Source organism: Rhinoderma darwinii, chromosome 4, assembly GCF_050947455.1.
Source record: "Rhinoderma darwinii isolate aRhiDar2 chromosome 4, aRhiDar2.hap1, whole genome shotgun sequence".
Classification (NCBI taxonomy): Eukaryota; Metazoa; Chordata; class Amphibia; order Anura; family Rhinodermatidae; genus Rhinoderma; species Rhinoderma darwinii.
Window position 1 is genome coordinate 12701289 of NC_134690.1, and position 14259 is coordinate 12715547.

A 14259-nucleotide genomic window follows, 5' to 3' on the forward strand; every position below is an offset into this window, starting at 1 on the left:
ATTATCTGGTGGTATTTTTTGGGGTCACTATGTGGCACTATTTCTGGGGCACTTTCTGGCACTATTTCTGGGGGGCACTATCTTGAATATATCTGATATATATCTGATGAAATTGCTGAAGCCCCACTTTCACTTACAGGCTTCACTCATAAACTTTTCCTTGACGTCCAGAGCACAGTCCTTCTTACATGTCTTCACGGCAACATTCAACTTCTCTCCTTTATACTGAAGTATAATGAACATTAATTATATTATAATTGTATCGGTATATAACATAACGGTACACGTCTGAATCACCTACAAACAACAGGCCCCAAAACTAGAACAACGGCACCAAAGGTATGAACATCATGAATTATAAAGTAGACCAGTGGCTCCCCAGTAGTTGCGAAACTACAACTCCCAGCATACTGGGAGTTGTAGATTTGCAACCGCTGGAGAGCTGCACGTTGGAGAGACCATTATAGTAGACACGAGTCACTGCCATGAGAAGTCTTTATGAGGTGCAAACACATCAAAGATTTATTTATAGGGCTCAAGGTTGGATCAAGCCATTCCGACAGAGCGCCACCTATTAACAATTAGTGCTGAAGATACCATTATACATATTTCCTATGTGTTATATGGCTTTGTAATACGCACAGTTTTAGGACCTTATAGTACATACCTCATTCTTATATACTCCATCATAGACTTCTCCAAAGAAGCCTTCTCCAAGGATCCTTCCCAATACAACATCATCTCGGCTCATTGTATAGCGGAGACCTGTAGGGGAAATAAATGCCTTTACTGTAGACTGGACGTGTAAGTGGCCCATGAAAAAGTTCCTGCTAAGATGACGATGAAAGCGTCATTGGCTGGATTATTTATGCAGATGTAGCAGAGCTGAGTTTTGTCATTTGGCGGAACCAACAGTGATTACACAATATGTTATTGGTGGATTTGCATAGGACTGCATGTAAGTTTTTTATTTTAGTTTTATTAGTTCAATCAATTCGATATACTTTTAAAAGTTGTAGCTATTTATAATTTTATTGAAATAAAAAACTTCCCTGGACGTGGCCATATTGGAGGCACACATATCTTTCCTGTACTGTCTGTATAGACAGTGCAGCAGGTTGGGGGCACTTTATGGCAGCTGAGAAAGTCATTGATTATTACGGTCCTCTGGAAGTAATGGAGTACAGAAACCAGGGAGTGACGGAGGAGCAGCATACGGAGCGTTATCTGTGTGTATAGTGTTACTATTCTGCCTTATCTAGGCTTCCAGCAGTATAATAGAGTTGTTATCAACCCTCCCACCATCTAACAGTAATGAGATGACTGCGCTGACCCTCACCTTTAACTGACTAAAAGATGGCTCTGCTGACCAGGTCCTAATGACAATGAGATTACTCTGCTGACCCTCACCCTCTAAGGACAATGAGATTACTCTGCTGACCCTCACCCTCTAAGGACAATGAGATTACTCTGCTGACCCTCACCCTCTAAGGACAATGAGATTACTCTGCTGACCCTCACCCTCTAAGGACAATGAGATTACTCTGCTGACCCCTTACCCTTTAATGACTAAAAGATAGCTCTGCTGACCCAGCCCTAATGACAATGAGATTGCTCTGCTTACCCACACCCTCTAATGACAATGAGATGACTCTGCTGATTTATCCTTCTAACAATAATGAATGATTCTCCTGACCCTCACCCTTTTAATGACAACGAGATGGCTCTGCTGATCCTCACCCTCTAATGCCAATGTGATGACTCTGCTGACCTCTAATGACAATGAGATGACTCTGCTAACCCTGCCCTCTAATGACAATGAAGTTACTCTGCTGACCTCTAATGACAATGAGATGACTCTGCTAACCCTGCCCTCTAATGACAATGAAGTTACTCTGCTGACCTCTAATGGTAATGAGATGACTGCTGACCCCACCCTTTAATGATAATAATATGACTATTCTGACCCCGCCCTCTAATGACAATGAGATGACTCTGCTGACCTCTGATGGTAATGAGATGACTCTGCTAACCCTCACTCTTTAATGACAATGAAATATCCCTGATGATCCTGCACTCTAACAATAATGAGATGTTTCTGCTGACCCTAACCTAATCTATACAGCAAAGCTAACAAGTGAGCTGTAGAAATTTAGTATATATATATATATATATATATATATATACACTCACATAAAAAATATAATAACTACAAATCTTCCAGTGGCTAAAATCTGTCCTGGTCTTGGGATGATCACACAAGTGCTTAATTTGTTACAGTACAGTTATCAGTCTGTGTTGCAACGAGCCCTGCACCTGTGTGTCCATCACATGACCAGGACAGATTATTACCCACTGGAAGTAAAAACACTGGGGGTTCCTATCGAATGACAGCAAGCAGAGATCTTGAAAACCATGAGGAATTTATATCGAAATATATTGGAATATTGTATATCTTTTCATTATACAATTATTAAACTTTACTTACTGAAACCAGAGTACCCCTTTAAGCTCCGCCATGGTAAAGTTATTGGAACACACAGCCGATACTTTTTATTAGAAGTGAGTTATAAGGTGATGTTATAAAACGTACGAGACGTACCTGCAGACCTCTGCTCCGACTGCTCTGGGATTTCCGCGTATATATCAGACTCTAGAGTGAAGGGGATTTTATTTGTAAGTCAACAGAAAAATGAACAATTATATTATTATGGCCGAATCGCAGAAAGCAGCAAATCTACAGAGAACAACTCACCGAAGCTGCTCCCGTCTTCCAGCCTCGAGCTCCTATCCGGCACGTCCCTGTAAAGAAAATGATAAGCTGAAGGTTCAAATGATACAAAGCGTATCCGATACAGAGCTCCAAAACCCCTGCACGGACAAAGTTAAAATAACATGCTGGCTTCCTGCAGCCACCACTAGAGGGAGCTAAGTGTATACAACTTATACACTGAGTTCAATAATAGAACTGTATGCAGCAAGCTCCAGAGCTCCCCCTAGTGGCGGCTGCAGGAAGTCAGCAAGTTATCGTTTAAATCTATATCTGTGCAGAGGATTTGGAGCTCTGTATCAGGAAAAAACAAAGCTCCAATCACTAATAATATAGATAAATAAATCAACCGGCACAACATTTTATACCAATTTAGATTAAAAACAAAATGGTGTTCAAGGGCGGACATTCAATTCCTCATCAACATTTTCAATATCTCTGCTTGTCAGTGATAGGGAAAATCCTTGTTTACATCCATCGGATGAAATCTGTTTTCGTCTAATACTTCTCACAGCTGAAGGTTTGCTACAATTGTATCCAGTCTAGACAGTGAACCTTTTGGACTCCAGACTGATATAATTTGCCTGCACTGATACATTGTAGCAAACTGTCAGGACAGGAGAGAGATTGGTGCTGCTGTTGTGTATATCTCACACAGGATTGCCTAGACTGGATACAATTGTAACAGACCCTCAGCTGTGACACGTATTGTACAGGTTTTCAACCTCTGGATGTAAACAAGATATTTCCATACACTGACAGCAAGTAGAGATCTTGAAAATGGTGAGGAATGGAAATGAACTATATTTGAAAGCTGCAGAACTTTTCATTGCACAATGAATAAGCTTTATTTATATGAAACAGGAAATCGTCGTTAACCCCTTCACACAAATGGATGTACTATTATGTCACAATTGGGGTCTTTTAGCCGATATATGACATAAAAGTACGTCCTTGTACGTAAGTGTACAGCGGTGATTGACTCCTACAACGGCCAGGATCAGAGAAATTTCCTCTCCTGGCCGTTTAAATAAATGTAGAAGAGTTTTTGTTGTATTTCGCTGCCCCCTACAGGACAATTAGTGAATAACATATTGAATATAAAAAATATAACATAAAGAAAAAAAATCAGAGCTTCGTGTACAAAAACAAATGTCATAGTCAATTATTACAAATGCCGCACAGTTCATGTGACGTACTATAAGACATAATTGCGCCATTTTTTTGCCGTTTCAAAGATTTGGAAGTGGAGGTTTTACTTACTGGGTTGGAATTCTGGGCAGACTGATTCGCTTGTCATTTTCTGTAATATAAAATAATAATCATCATAATATAACAAGTTGTGCCACAGACTCGTGATATCTGTATACCAGAGCGTATACAGGACGTTATATATCACAACCGGGATCGGGAGGTATTCGCAGCATCAATGTAAAGATTCCGACCGCCTTCATTTCATTACAGGAGACGTCCGATCCAGTGACTTGTAATATCCTTATAATTAACACTTAGGACTATTGTATATCACTGCCCTAGACCACCAGGGATGTAATCATTAACCCCTCCACTGCTCTAGACCACCAGGGATGTAATCATTAACCCCTCCACTGCTCTAGACCACCAGGGATGTAATCATTAACCCCTCCACTGCTCTAGACCACCAGGGATGTAATCATTAACCCCTCCACTGCCATAGACCACCAGGGATGCAATCATTAACCCCTTCACTGCCCTAGACCACCAGGGATATAATCATTAACCCATCGACTACCATAGACCACCAGTAATGTAATCATTAACCCCTCCACTGCTCTAGACCACCAGGGATCTAATCATTAAACCTTTCACTACCATATATTACTAGGAATGCTATCATTAACTCCTTTGGTGCCCTAGACCACCAGGAAGATTATCATTCAAACCTTCACTGCCCTAGACCACCAGGGATGTGACCTATCGCCGCAAGGAAATTAAGACATTTTGGTAATTTTCCAAGGAAATAATAGTAAAAAAAAAAAAAAAATGACAATCATTATATATTTGAAATGAGAAGATATAAGTTGCGGGATGTTGGCGGAAGGGGGTCCACGCGTTATTTTTGCACAGAGGCCATCAGTTGTCTGTCCCCCCCCCCCCCCCCGTGTTGCGCCTCCTGTACAATCTAAAGCTATTAAATCAATATAATAGACAGCAGTGAGGAATTTCCAGCACAAATGTATTCACCTCTCCCAGGATAGACAATGAGAGACTCCTGAGATTCGTTTTGCAGTCGGCAGTATCCATCGATAAGGTCGGCCATGTTTTCTGCCACCGCCAGCGAAGGTGTCTTGATCGCTAATTGCTTAAAATCACAAACAGATTGTCATATTATTCAATATCGTGAAATGAAAAGTTCAAGTGTACAGTATATATCCCATAGGTGAGCTACATCGTGCCGCTACACCTGACGTAATGTCCCATAATGCGAGGGAGGACTGGAGAGACATGGTGATCAACAGGAGGGCAATGACGGCACCTAAATAGTTAAGGGCGTTGTCCATTAATAGAAAAATATGACTGCTTTCTTCCAATAACAGCACCACACCTGTCCACAGGATGTGTGTGGTATTGCAGCACAGTCCTATTCATATATGGAAGTGATCTGCAGTACCAGACACGACCAATGGACAGATGTGGCGCTGTTTTTCAAATCCTGGAAAATCCCCTTAATTTTACCTCCTTTCCCTATGTAAGTATTTCCAAGATCTGCTTCAGTCGAACCCACACTGCAGAAACACAAGCTATTAAGCTTGCGGATTTATTGCCATTACACCTTCTAAAATCCACATCAATTTTTTTTTCTGTAGCTTGTTTCGGAGAATGAAGTAGTAATAGTACAGAAGTGGAGATGGTCAGTAACATCACTAAAACCCAGCCCCTTGATAACCCGGCCCCATGCTCTGTGTCAGCTGTCTATCTAGTGTGAAGCCTGCTTATCTTGACACATGCAGTACAACCTGTAGACCTGTCATTGTGCCAATTAAGCTTGCCATACACTTGAGATAAAAGTCAGCGGAACCAACCAATTTCTGTGGGATAGCTTGATGACCTAATGTGAATAGGGTCTCTGGACTGTCGGAGATTAGATTAGGCATGTTGGATATGAACATTCCCGATCCTTTGCTCCTGCAGGAGATAAGCTGCTGCCAGGGTGGTCTATTATTCACCTCTTCCTATTGATAGAAAAATGCGCACACAAGGGGCGGATACGCTGCGTAAAACATGCAGCATATCCGTCCTGTACGCCACAGAGAATTCCAGGCGAAAAACCGCAAAAACGCAACATCTGCTATTTGTTGCGGGTTTGAATTCAATGGGGAAAACCCAGAAAACCCGCAACAATTAAGCAGCGATTACGCAAATACAATTGACATGCTGCGGAATAAAATTCCGCACCGCAGGTCAATTTGATATGAACGTTTTTTCCGCATGGTATTTACGCAGCATGTGGATGAGACTTGTCTTATCTCATCCACTTTGCTGCTACTGTATTTGCTGCGGAATTTCCGCAACTAACATTCCGTTGCAGAAAGTCGCAGTATTTTCGCAATGTGTGAACTGGCCCTTATGGTGGAGCTAGAAGAGATGGCTGCCGGCATAATGAGGCGAAAGTATTCAATTTTACTGCAAGCTGTAAAATGAGATTCTTTTTGTTTTCTAGTCTGGAGTGTTACCTGTCTGGCCACTAGAGGTCAGTAGCTATGATAATAGATGGGCTGCAAGCACGAGAACCACGGATTGTCGATAACTGCCCTAAAAGGCTCTATGTATCATAATGAGTAAAACTATAACAGCATCTAATTACCTGGGGGGCGCCAGATACCCCCAACAGTAGCAATGCCCGTCCGTCCTCCAGTAATGAACACTTGATAGATTTTATCTGTTTGAACTCGGCAAAGCATGTGGGCTGCAGAGACAGAGAAGAGCCAATGAATATACCCAGGGTACAGAACCATGGACCAGTACCGGGCACAGAGGTATTTATGGAATAATAAACTGCGTTATTCATTGTGACACTCGCCCGTATAAAAGTCAACATTAAATATAGACGGGTGTGTGCTGGGTTATACCAATGCCAACTGTACCCACAAAGGAGAACATGGGTGGTGTAAAATGTGTGTATGACCCATTGAGATCAAACGGTCCGAGGAGGCGGAGCTTAACACAGGGATTCTGTCTTTGGTGTTTCTTCATTCCCTGTGTCATGCTCCGCCCCCCTCAGGCACAAGGCATAATAAAGCAAAACTTGTCACCTCTCCTGACATGTCAACTTTAGTAAATACTTGTATTCCCCCTGAAATATCAATTCTGGGCCTTGAAGTCTAAGTTGTGTAGTTCCTCTGTAATTCCTCCTAGAAATGTACGAATAAATTGATAACTGGGTGTTACCATTCCCCTTGTGAGGGACGTGTCCCCTAAACAGTTTTACTCGTACAGCACTGATTGGACAGTGTCAGTCTGTGTAGGGACACACCCCCAACCGGTAACACCCATTTGTCAATTTATTCATAGATTTACAGGAGGAATAACAGAGGAACGACACAACATAAAGTGCTATAATAAAAAGAAACAGAATTGTTATTTCATAGGGAATAAAATTAAATAACATTATTTAAAAAAAAGTTAGATATACTTTAAGAAAATGCTGATTCTATGTTCTCAATAGAGTTTAGACATACTGTACGTTCAGTGGCAGCCGTCATTCGATCAGATGAATTCACTGGGAAGCAGTAACAATCTCTTACCTTGGAGTCCTTGGTGGTGAGTTGCCGGATCCCCTTTGGTCCTATAACCATGTCCACCATTATACTCCACCCTTGCTAAAGAGAGAAGATACAATCACTTCATAAGGGAATTCATCTTATGAAATTAGCATCCTACAGATACCCGTCATAGGTCACCAGCTGGCGTCTGCTATATCTTCAGTAAGATGTTGTTGCTGCACTGTCAGATGGCATCGCTTTCTGTAAATGAGTCACCATCTGGCGGCCATAGATGTAAAAGCAATGTATTTCTACATTTCTACACTATGTACCGTGTCTGTACAACACAGGGCACCTAACTATAGAAGCGGAGATGATGTAGTGCAGGTTGGACTCCTCAAGGTGGCGTCATTGAGTCCCTAATTTCTTGTTCCAATGCTTATGGCTTTGTGTAGCAGAATATCATGGGGAGGGTCATCATAGATCTGTGTGTCTTACCCTGTGGGAAATTTGGCTGCCTGTGTGTCAAAATGACACCGACACTACATCAGCTTTCTTCAACCATTACCCATTATCATCATGGGGAACCCCTGGAGTTTTTTGAGAAATCTTGGGGTTCCCTAGAACCATGTTTAAGAAAAAGTGCCTCAAACGGTTTGTCCATTTGGGACAATCCTTTACTCTTAGAAGGAACCTCTGACGATAAATTTATCCCAGCGATCAGCTGTAATTTGTGGACAAATCTGCAGTAAATGTTCAATTTCCCTGCAGTGCCCCCACAGGAGAAATGAAGTATTACACAGAGTTCATTAATATCAATGTGTTGTCTGTGTAATAAAGGACAGGACAGGTCATCCAGAGAAAGAGAGAGAGAGCCGCTCCCCACTCTGGATAATAGATGAGTTTCCTGAATGGGGGAACCCCTAATTATTAACTCATAATAGGGTTTTTGACAATGTTTTTTTTTTTTTTATCTATATAATCCCTCAAACCATCGCAATGTGACAATTCATCTCCACTTCAACTACAGGTTTGGAAACGACACATCCTGGTAAAGTCTGCTGAGACTTGTAGTTCCACCATTGTCCAGGAGGATTAGTTGACCTAGATTTCTGTAACAGTAATGGGAGCCCTCACCGCAAGTTCACATCTGTAGGTCTCTTGATCGATGGAGGTGAAGTTGGAAAGGGTGTTCAGGAACCGCATGATACATTCCTCCTCCCTCAAGGAACCGTACTGCTGGAAGGTCTGCTGGATCATCTTACGGAACTGCTTGGGCTACGCAGAGAACAGAAAGACCATAAAGCTTATTAGTGAAGATGGATGTGGCCAATGGAGGAGTGGGGGGGGACTCCAAAAACTCCCGTCTATCATGGTGTTATATTTTATAGTAACCTAAGTTCTTCAGACTGGGACATATAGGACATATATACGCATGAGAACCCTATTATGACCCCGCTATATAGAATTACAAGTCATGATGGGCGGGGCATGTACAGATGTAGCCATCTTTATCTTGACTAACGCATTAAATACACGGTGGCAATAAGCTTTAACTTGACTTTTTCAATGGCCTTTGTTGTGTGATATCACGCTGCACCGAGTTATCAGAGTCAAGATAAACTGGGCTACATCTGTACTATCACCGTAACATCTTACCTTTAGACTCTCTTGCATCTGTTTAGGGAAAAAGAGATCCAGGCCGACTTCTTTCCTGCAGAACAATACAATATGATGACATAGGGCTGCGGGATTAATGTATAGAATGACCGCCAAGGCCAGAACTCATATTATTTCATATTCAGTTATATGATATTATACACAGAAATAATAGGGCCACATAGCAATGTAGTCAAAAAGTCTGTACTGATTAATCTGTATATTCTAATAAATGATATAATTCTGCCTGCAGCCACCACTAGAGGGTGCTAACTGCATAGGGTTTATACAGGTAGTATTGAACTCAATTGGAGCTGTATACATTTGTGTGCAGTGAACTCCCCCTAGTGGCAGCTGCAGGACAGTGTCACACAAGCAGGGAAAGCAGTTTACTGCTGGACCCCCTCCTACCATGTACCCCATAGCAGACGAGAGCCCTGCCTCTATGGTAAATTGACGCGGATTTGCAATTAGCACAGACATCGTGGTAAAAACGCACTTGTTTTTCTGGTGCGTTTTTTGGCCATGCAGTTTTGGTGCCATTTTTTGGTGCCATTTTTTAAGCCTAAACCAGGAGTGGATCACAAAGGGAGGGGAAGTATATAGGAAAGATTCTAATATTTTTTTTATTTTTTTATGCACTGGTGGTTCTGGTTTCTAAAACTGCACTGTGTGAATATACCCTAAGGTTGTGTTTATGTTTCCAGATCGTATATATTACCATGATCTTTGCTAAACCATGTCTGGGAATTTACAGGTGATTGGTAACCCTGGTGGTTTGGGGTGATACAGGGTTAGTAGAGGTCTAGGTCATGTAAATTTACCTATAATGTAATTATATTTTATCTAAATTGGTACAGAATTCTTTATAGGGGGGAGAGCTCTGCGTCTCTCCACACAGTCACAGAGATACATGATAAGATTCTGCTGCCTGCAGCCACCACTAGGGGGAGCTCACTACATACAGATATATACAGCTCCCATAGAGTTACATGATAACATTCTTCTGCCTGCAGTCTCCACTAGAGGGAGCTCACTACATATAGATTTATACAGCTCCCATAGAGTTACATAATAACATTCTGCTGTCTGTAGTCACCACTAGGGGGAGCTTGCTATATACAGATATATACAGCTCCCATAGAATTACATGATAAGATTCTGTTGACTGCAGCCACCACTAGGGGGATCTCACTACATACAGATTTATACAGCTCCAATTGAGTTACATGATAAGATTCTGTTGCCTGCAGCCACCACTAGGGGGAGCTCACTACATACAAATATATACAGCTTCCATATAATTACATGATACGATTCTGTTGCCTGCAGCCACCACTAGGGGGAGCTCACTACATACAAATATATAGAGCTCCCATAGAATTACATGATAAGATTCAGTTGCCTGCAGCCACCACTAGGGGGAGCTTACTACATACAGATATATACAGCTCTCATAGAGTTACATAATAACATTCTTCTGCCTGCAGTCTCCACTAGGGGGAGCTCACTACATACAGATATATACAGCTCCCATAGAATTACATGATAAGATTCTGTTGCCTGCAGCCACCACTAGGGGGAGCTTACTACATACAGATATATACAGCTCTCATAGAGTTACATAATAACATTCTTCTGCCTGCAGTCTCCACTAGGGGGAGCTCACTACATACAGATATATACAGCTCCCATAGAATTACATGATAAGATTCTGTTGCTTGCAGCCACCACTAGGGGAGCTCACTGCATACAGATATATACAGCTACTATAGAGTTACATGATAATATTCTGAAGACTGCAGCCACCACTAGGGGGAGCTAACTACATACAAATATAAACAGCTCCCATAGAGTTACATGATAACATTCTGCTACCTGCAGTCACCACTAGGGGGATCTCACTACATACAGAATTATACAACTCCTATAGAGTTACATGATAATATTATGCTGCCTGCAGCCACCACTAGGGGGAGCACACTGCATACAGAATTATACAACTCCCATAGAGATACATGATGACATTCTGCTACCTTCAGTCACCACTAGGGGGCGCTCACTACATACAGAATTATACAACTCCCATAAAATTACATGATAATTTTCTGCTGCCTGCAGCCACCACTAGGGGGAGCGCGCTGCATATAGAATTATACAACTCCCATAGAGTTACATGATAATACTCTACTGCCTTCAGTCACCACTAGGGGGAGCTCACTGCATACAGATATATACAGCTAACATAAAGTTTCATGATAAGATTCGGTTGCCTGCAGTCACCGCTAGGGGGAGCTCCCTACATACAGATATATACATCTTCCATAGAGGTACATGATAACTTTCTGCTGCCTGCAGTGACCACTAGAAGGACCTTACTACATACAGATATATACAGCGCCCATAAAGTTACATGATAACATTCTGTCTGCCTGCAGCCACCACTAGGGGGAGCACACTGCATACAGAATTATACAACTCCCACTGTCCTCTAGAGTAAATCTATATGCAGTGAGCTCCCCCTAGTGGTGGCAGGAAGACGTTTATCAATTAAATTAGATTCTCATAAATTACTGGGAATAGGAGGGGGTGGGGTGGTTCTGGGGACAAAGACCACAACCCCCTAAGTGCGCCCCTGCAGCCCATATCTCTACATATAACATCTGCCCTATCTCTGCTCACTCCAAAAAGTCAAAGTTGGATCTCTTCTCCAGGGCGTTCTGAGGCATGTCCTTATAGAATCGCCTGAAAGACAAGAAGGAGACAATGAAAGACAATGTTATATTTATGTCTTTACTGACGTTATACAGAACTGACTTCATAGAAAGACAAATTGTTAGACATTGACATTAATTGTTTTTTTTATTCAGTATGTAATTCACAAATTGTCCTGTAAGGGGCAGCAGAATACAACAAAAACTATATCTAACTCTTTTAAAGGGTTCGTCCAGTAAATAAAGCGTATTCATTGCATAATGTAAAGTTATGACGTTTTCGAACATAAATTGCCTATCATTGTCTCTCTGTTTTCAAGATTTTAGCTTGCTGTCAGTGAATGGAATATTTAATTGTTTTAATCTGTCCAGTTTATGTAAAGGACACAGGTGCACATCTCGATTTATTAAAAAATTAATATCCATTGGAAGGAAACAATGGTGGTTCCTACTCACTGACAGCAAGCTGAGATCGTCAAAAACCATACATCTATAATATAGCATTAGAAAGTTATAGAACTTTTCATTACACAATGAATGAACTTAATTTGCTGAACCCTGATGACCCCTTTAAATAGCACAGGCCCCCTTTAAATGTAGGTCACAGTTAATGTTTATGGAAACAGAAATCCTGACCTAAGGCCCTCTGACTGCCGCCCCTTGGGGGGAGAGGGTGTCTGCCGGGCCTTACAGATATAGACCAAACAATATATTGTCTGAATAGCAATTCCCTAATATAAGGAGATATAACATTATATTAGGGAATTGCTATTAATGCATTTATATGATCAATTCTGCTAAGGTGGAGCTCCCCTTTAATGATATCTTCCCCTGGAGATTGTCGTCCTTGTTCTAGATGAGGTGCGAGGCACCAGGGACGGGTAGGACATAATAGTGGTCGGTACCTGAGTTCCAGGCAGCCCAGCTGTAGCGCCATTCCTTCACTGACCTTGGTGGCGTATTGCTGCATGTAGTCATTCCTCAGCTGCCGAAAAACACAAAATTCACCGACTGATTAGAATCTGACCAGTGAACGAGCACAAAGTGTCTAATGAAAGGTTAACCTTATCTACAATTTGGGCAATTGCATGACTAGCAATTCCCCATGAAACGCTCCCAAGGGAATCGTAAGATATGAACAGGATCCCTGACAATGACAATGTGATCCCCAGCGATCAGGGTGGAAATTGGCAGCAGGTGTTAAATTTCCCTGCAGCGCCACTACAGGAGAAATGAAGTATTACACAGTTATTATTTACATCAATGTGTTGTCTGTGTAATGCAAAGGCCGTGTAGGGTTGTCCGTAGAGAGGGAGAGTAAGAAATCTATAAGAATTAGATAAGGTTTTGAACCGGTGGACCCCCACTATTGACTCCCAATTCACTAATAGGGTATTTCAAAAAGTTTTTCTAAGTCAGACATCCCTTTAAAAAAATGTGTCTGATAACTTTACATTGAGGAATTGCTATTTAAGCTATGCCCTAATATATCCCTGGGTGATTTATATTTTTGTGCATCTCAAAATAACTGCAGAAAATGATAGAAATGATAGAAATACAGAAATGTTGTCACAGCCCGGCCCATTGTCCTATATGTGGTATAGAAAGGCGGTATCATCCAATAGGACGACACTTGCTATAGATGTGTCCTTGTCACACCCAAGATCTTGAGTCATCCTGTTCTGTCAAGTTGTTAACAAGTTATACAGTCACCTCTTAGTTCCACAATATCTGTTTCTGAGAAAGCTGGGTGGCGACCAATAGAGTTGCAATCACAGTGGTCACAAGGAATGGTGCCAGGCTTTACCAGTCTCCTGAATGGCAAATCTAATTAGTAACACAATGATATGGTGGTAGGGGTTGCTGCATAAGTGGGCGAGGTTTGACGTTCAGGAGTCTGGGAAAGCTGGGTTGCCGTTTCTGTGCTGCTGTAGGTGCCTCCATAGTATGACCTACAGAACCTCTCCAATTATCCCAATGTGATTTTTTAATTTTTTTGGGGGAATCTTAGAAATCGCAATACCATATTATAATGGCAGCAATAGAAGTGCCTATATAATAGCTAATAGCCTGAGAGGCATGTCATGGTGCCGCCACAGTGCCCATACAACGGTGCCAACACGGAAGTATATAATAGTGCAGCAAAATGCCATGTAAATCAATATCAGTGCTAACCATAGAGGTAAATAATACTGGAGCCACAGTGTACATATCATAGTGCCAGCCATAGTGCCCCATAATAATGGCAGGATGATTAGTGCTCATATGATAGGGCCAACCATAGAGGCGTATAATAGTGCAGCCACAGAGCCCATATAATAGTGCAGCCACAGAACCCATATAATAGTGCAGCCACAGAGCCCATATAACAGTG

At 41.7% G+C, this 14259-nt stretch overlaps 1 protein-coding gene across 1 annotated transcript in view; it reads right to left on the minus strand.

Annotated features, from left to right (window-relative positions):
• PTK2B (protein tyrosine kinase 2 beta) overlaps window positions 1-14259 on the minus strand; it is a 188466-nt gene that overhangs the window by 44225 nt on the left and 129982 nt on the right. The window contains exons 5-16 of the mRNA XM_075860829.1: window positions 12791-12870; window positions 11854-11916; window positions 9172-9226; window positions 8650-8790; window positions 7555-7629; window positions 6615-6716; window positions 4994-5111; window positions 4034-4073; window positions 2756-2802; window positions 2603-2653; window positions 668-765; window positions 138-225 (exon numbers count right to left, since the gene is read on the minus strand). Of these exons, the coding sequence (XP_075716944.1) occupies window positions 138-225; window positions 668-765; window positions 2603-2653; window positions 2756-2802; window positions 4034-4073; window positions 4994-5111; window positions 6615-6716; window positions 7555-7629; window positions 8650-8790; window positions 9172-9226; window positions 11854-11916; window positions 12791-12870 (958 nt within the window). The remainder of the gene's footprint in view (window positions 1-137; window positions 226-667; window positions 766-2602; window positions 2654-2755; window positions 2803-4033; window positions 4074-4993; window positions 5112-6614; window positions 6717-7554; window positions 7630-8649; window positions 8791-9171; window positions 9227-11853; window positions 11917-12790; window positions 12871-14259) is intronic.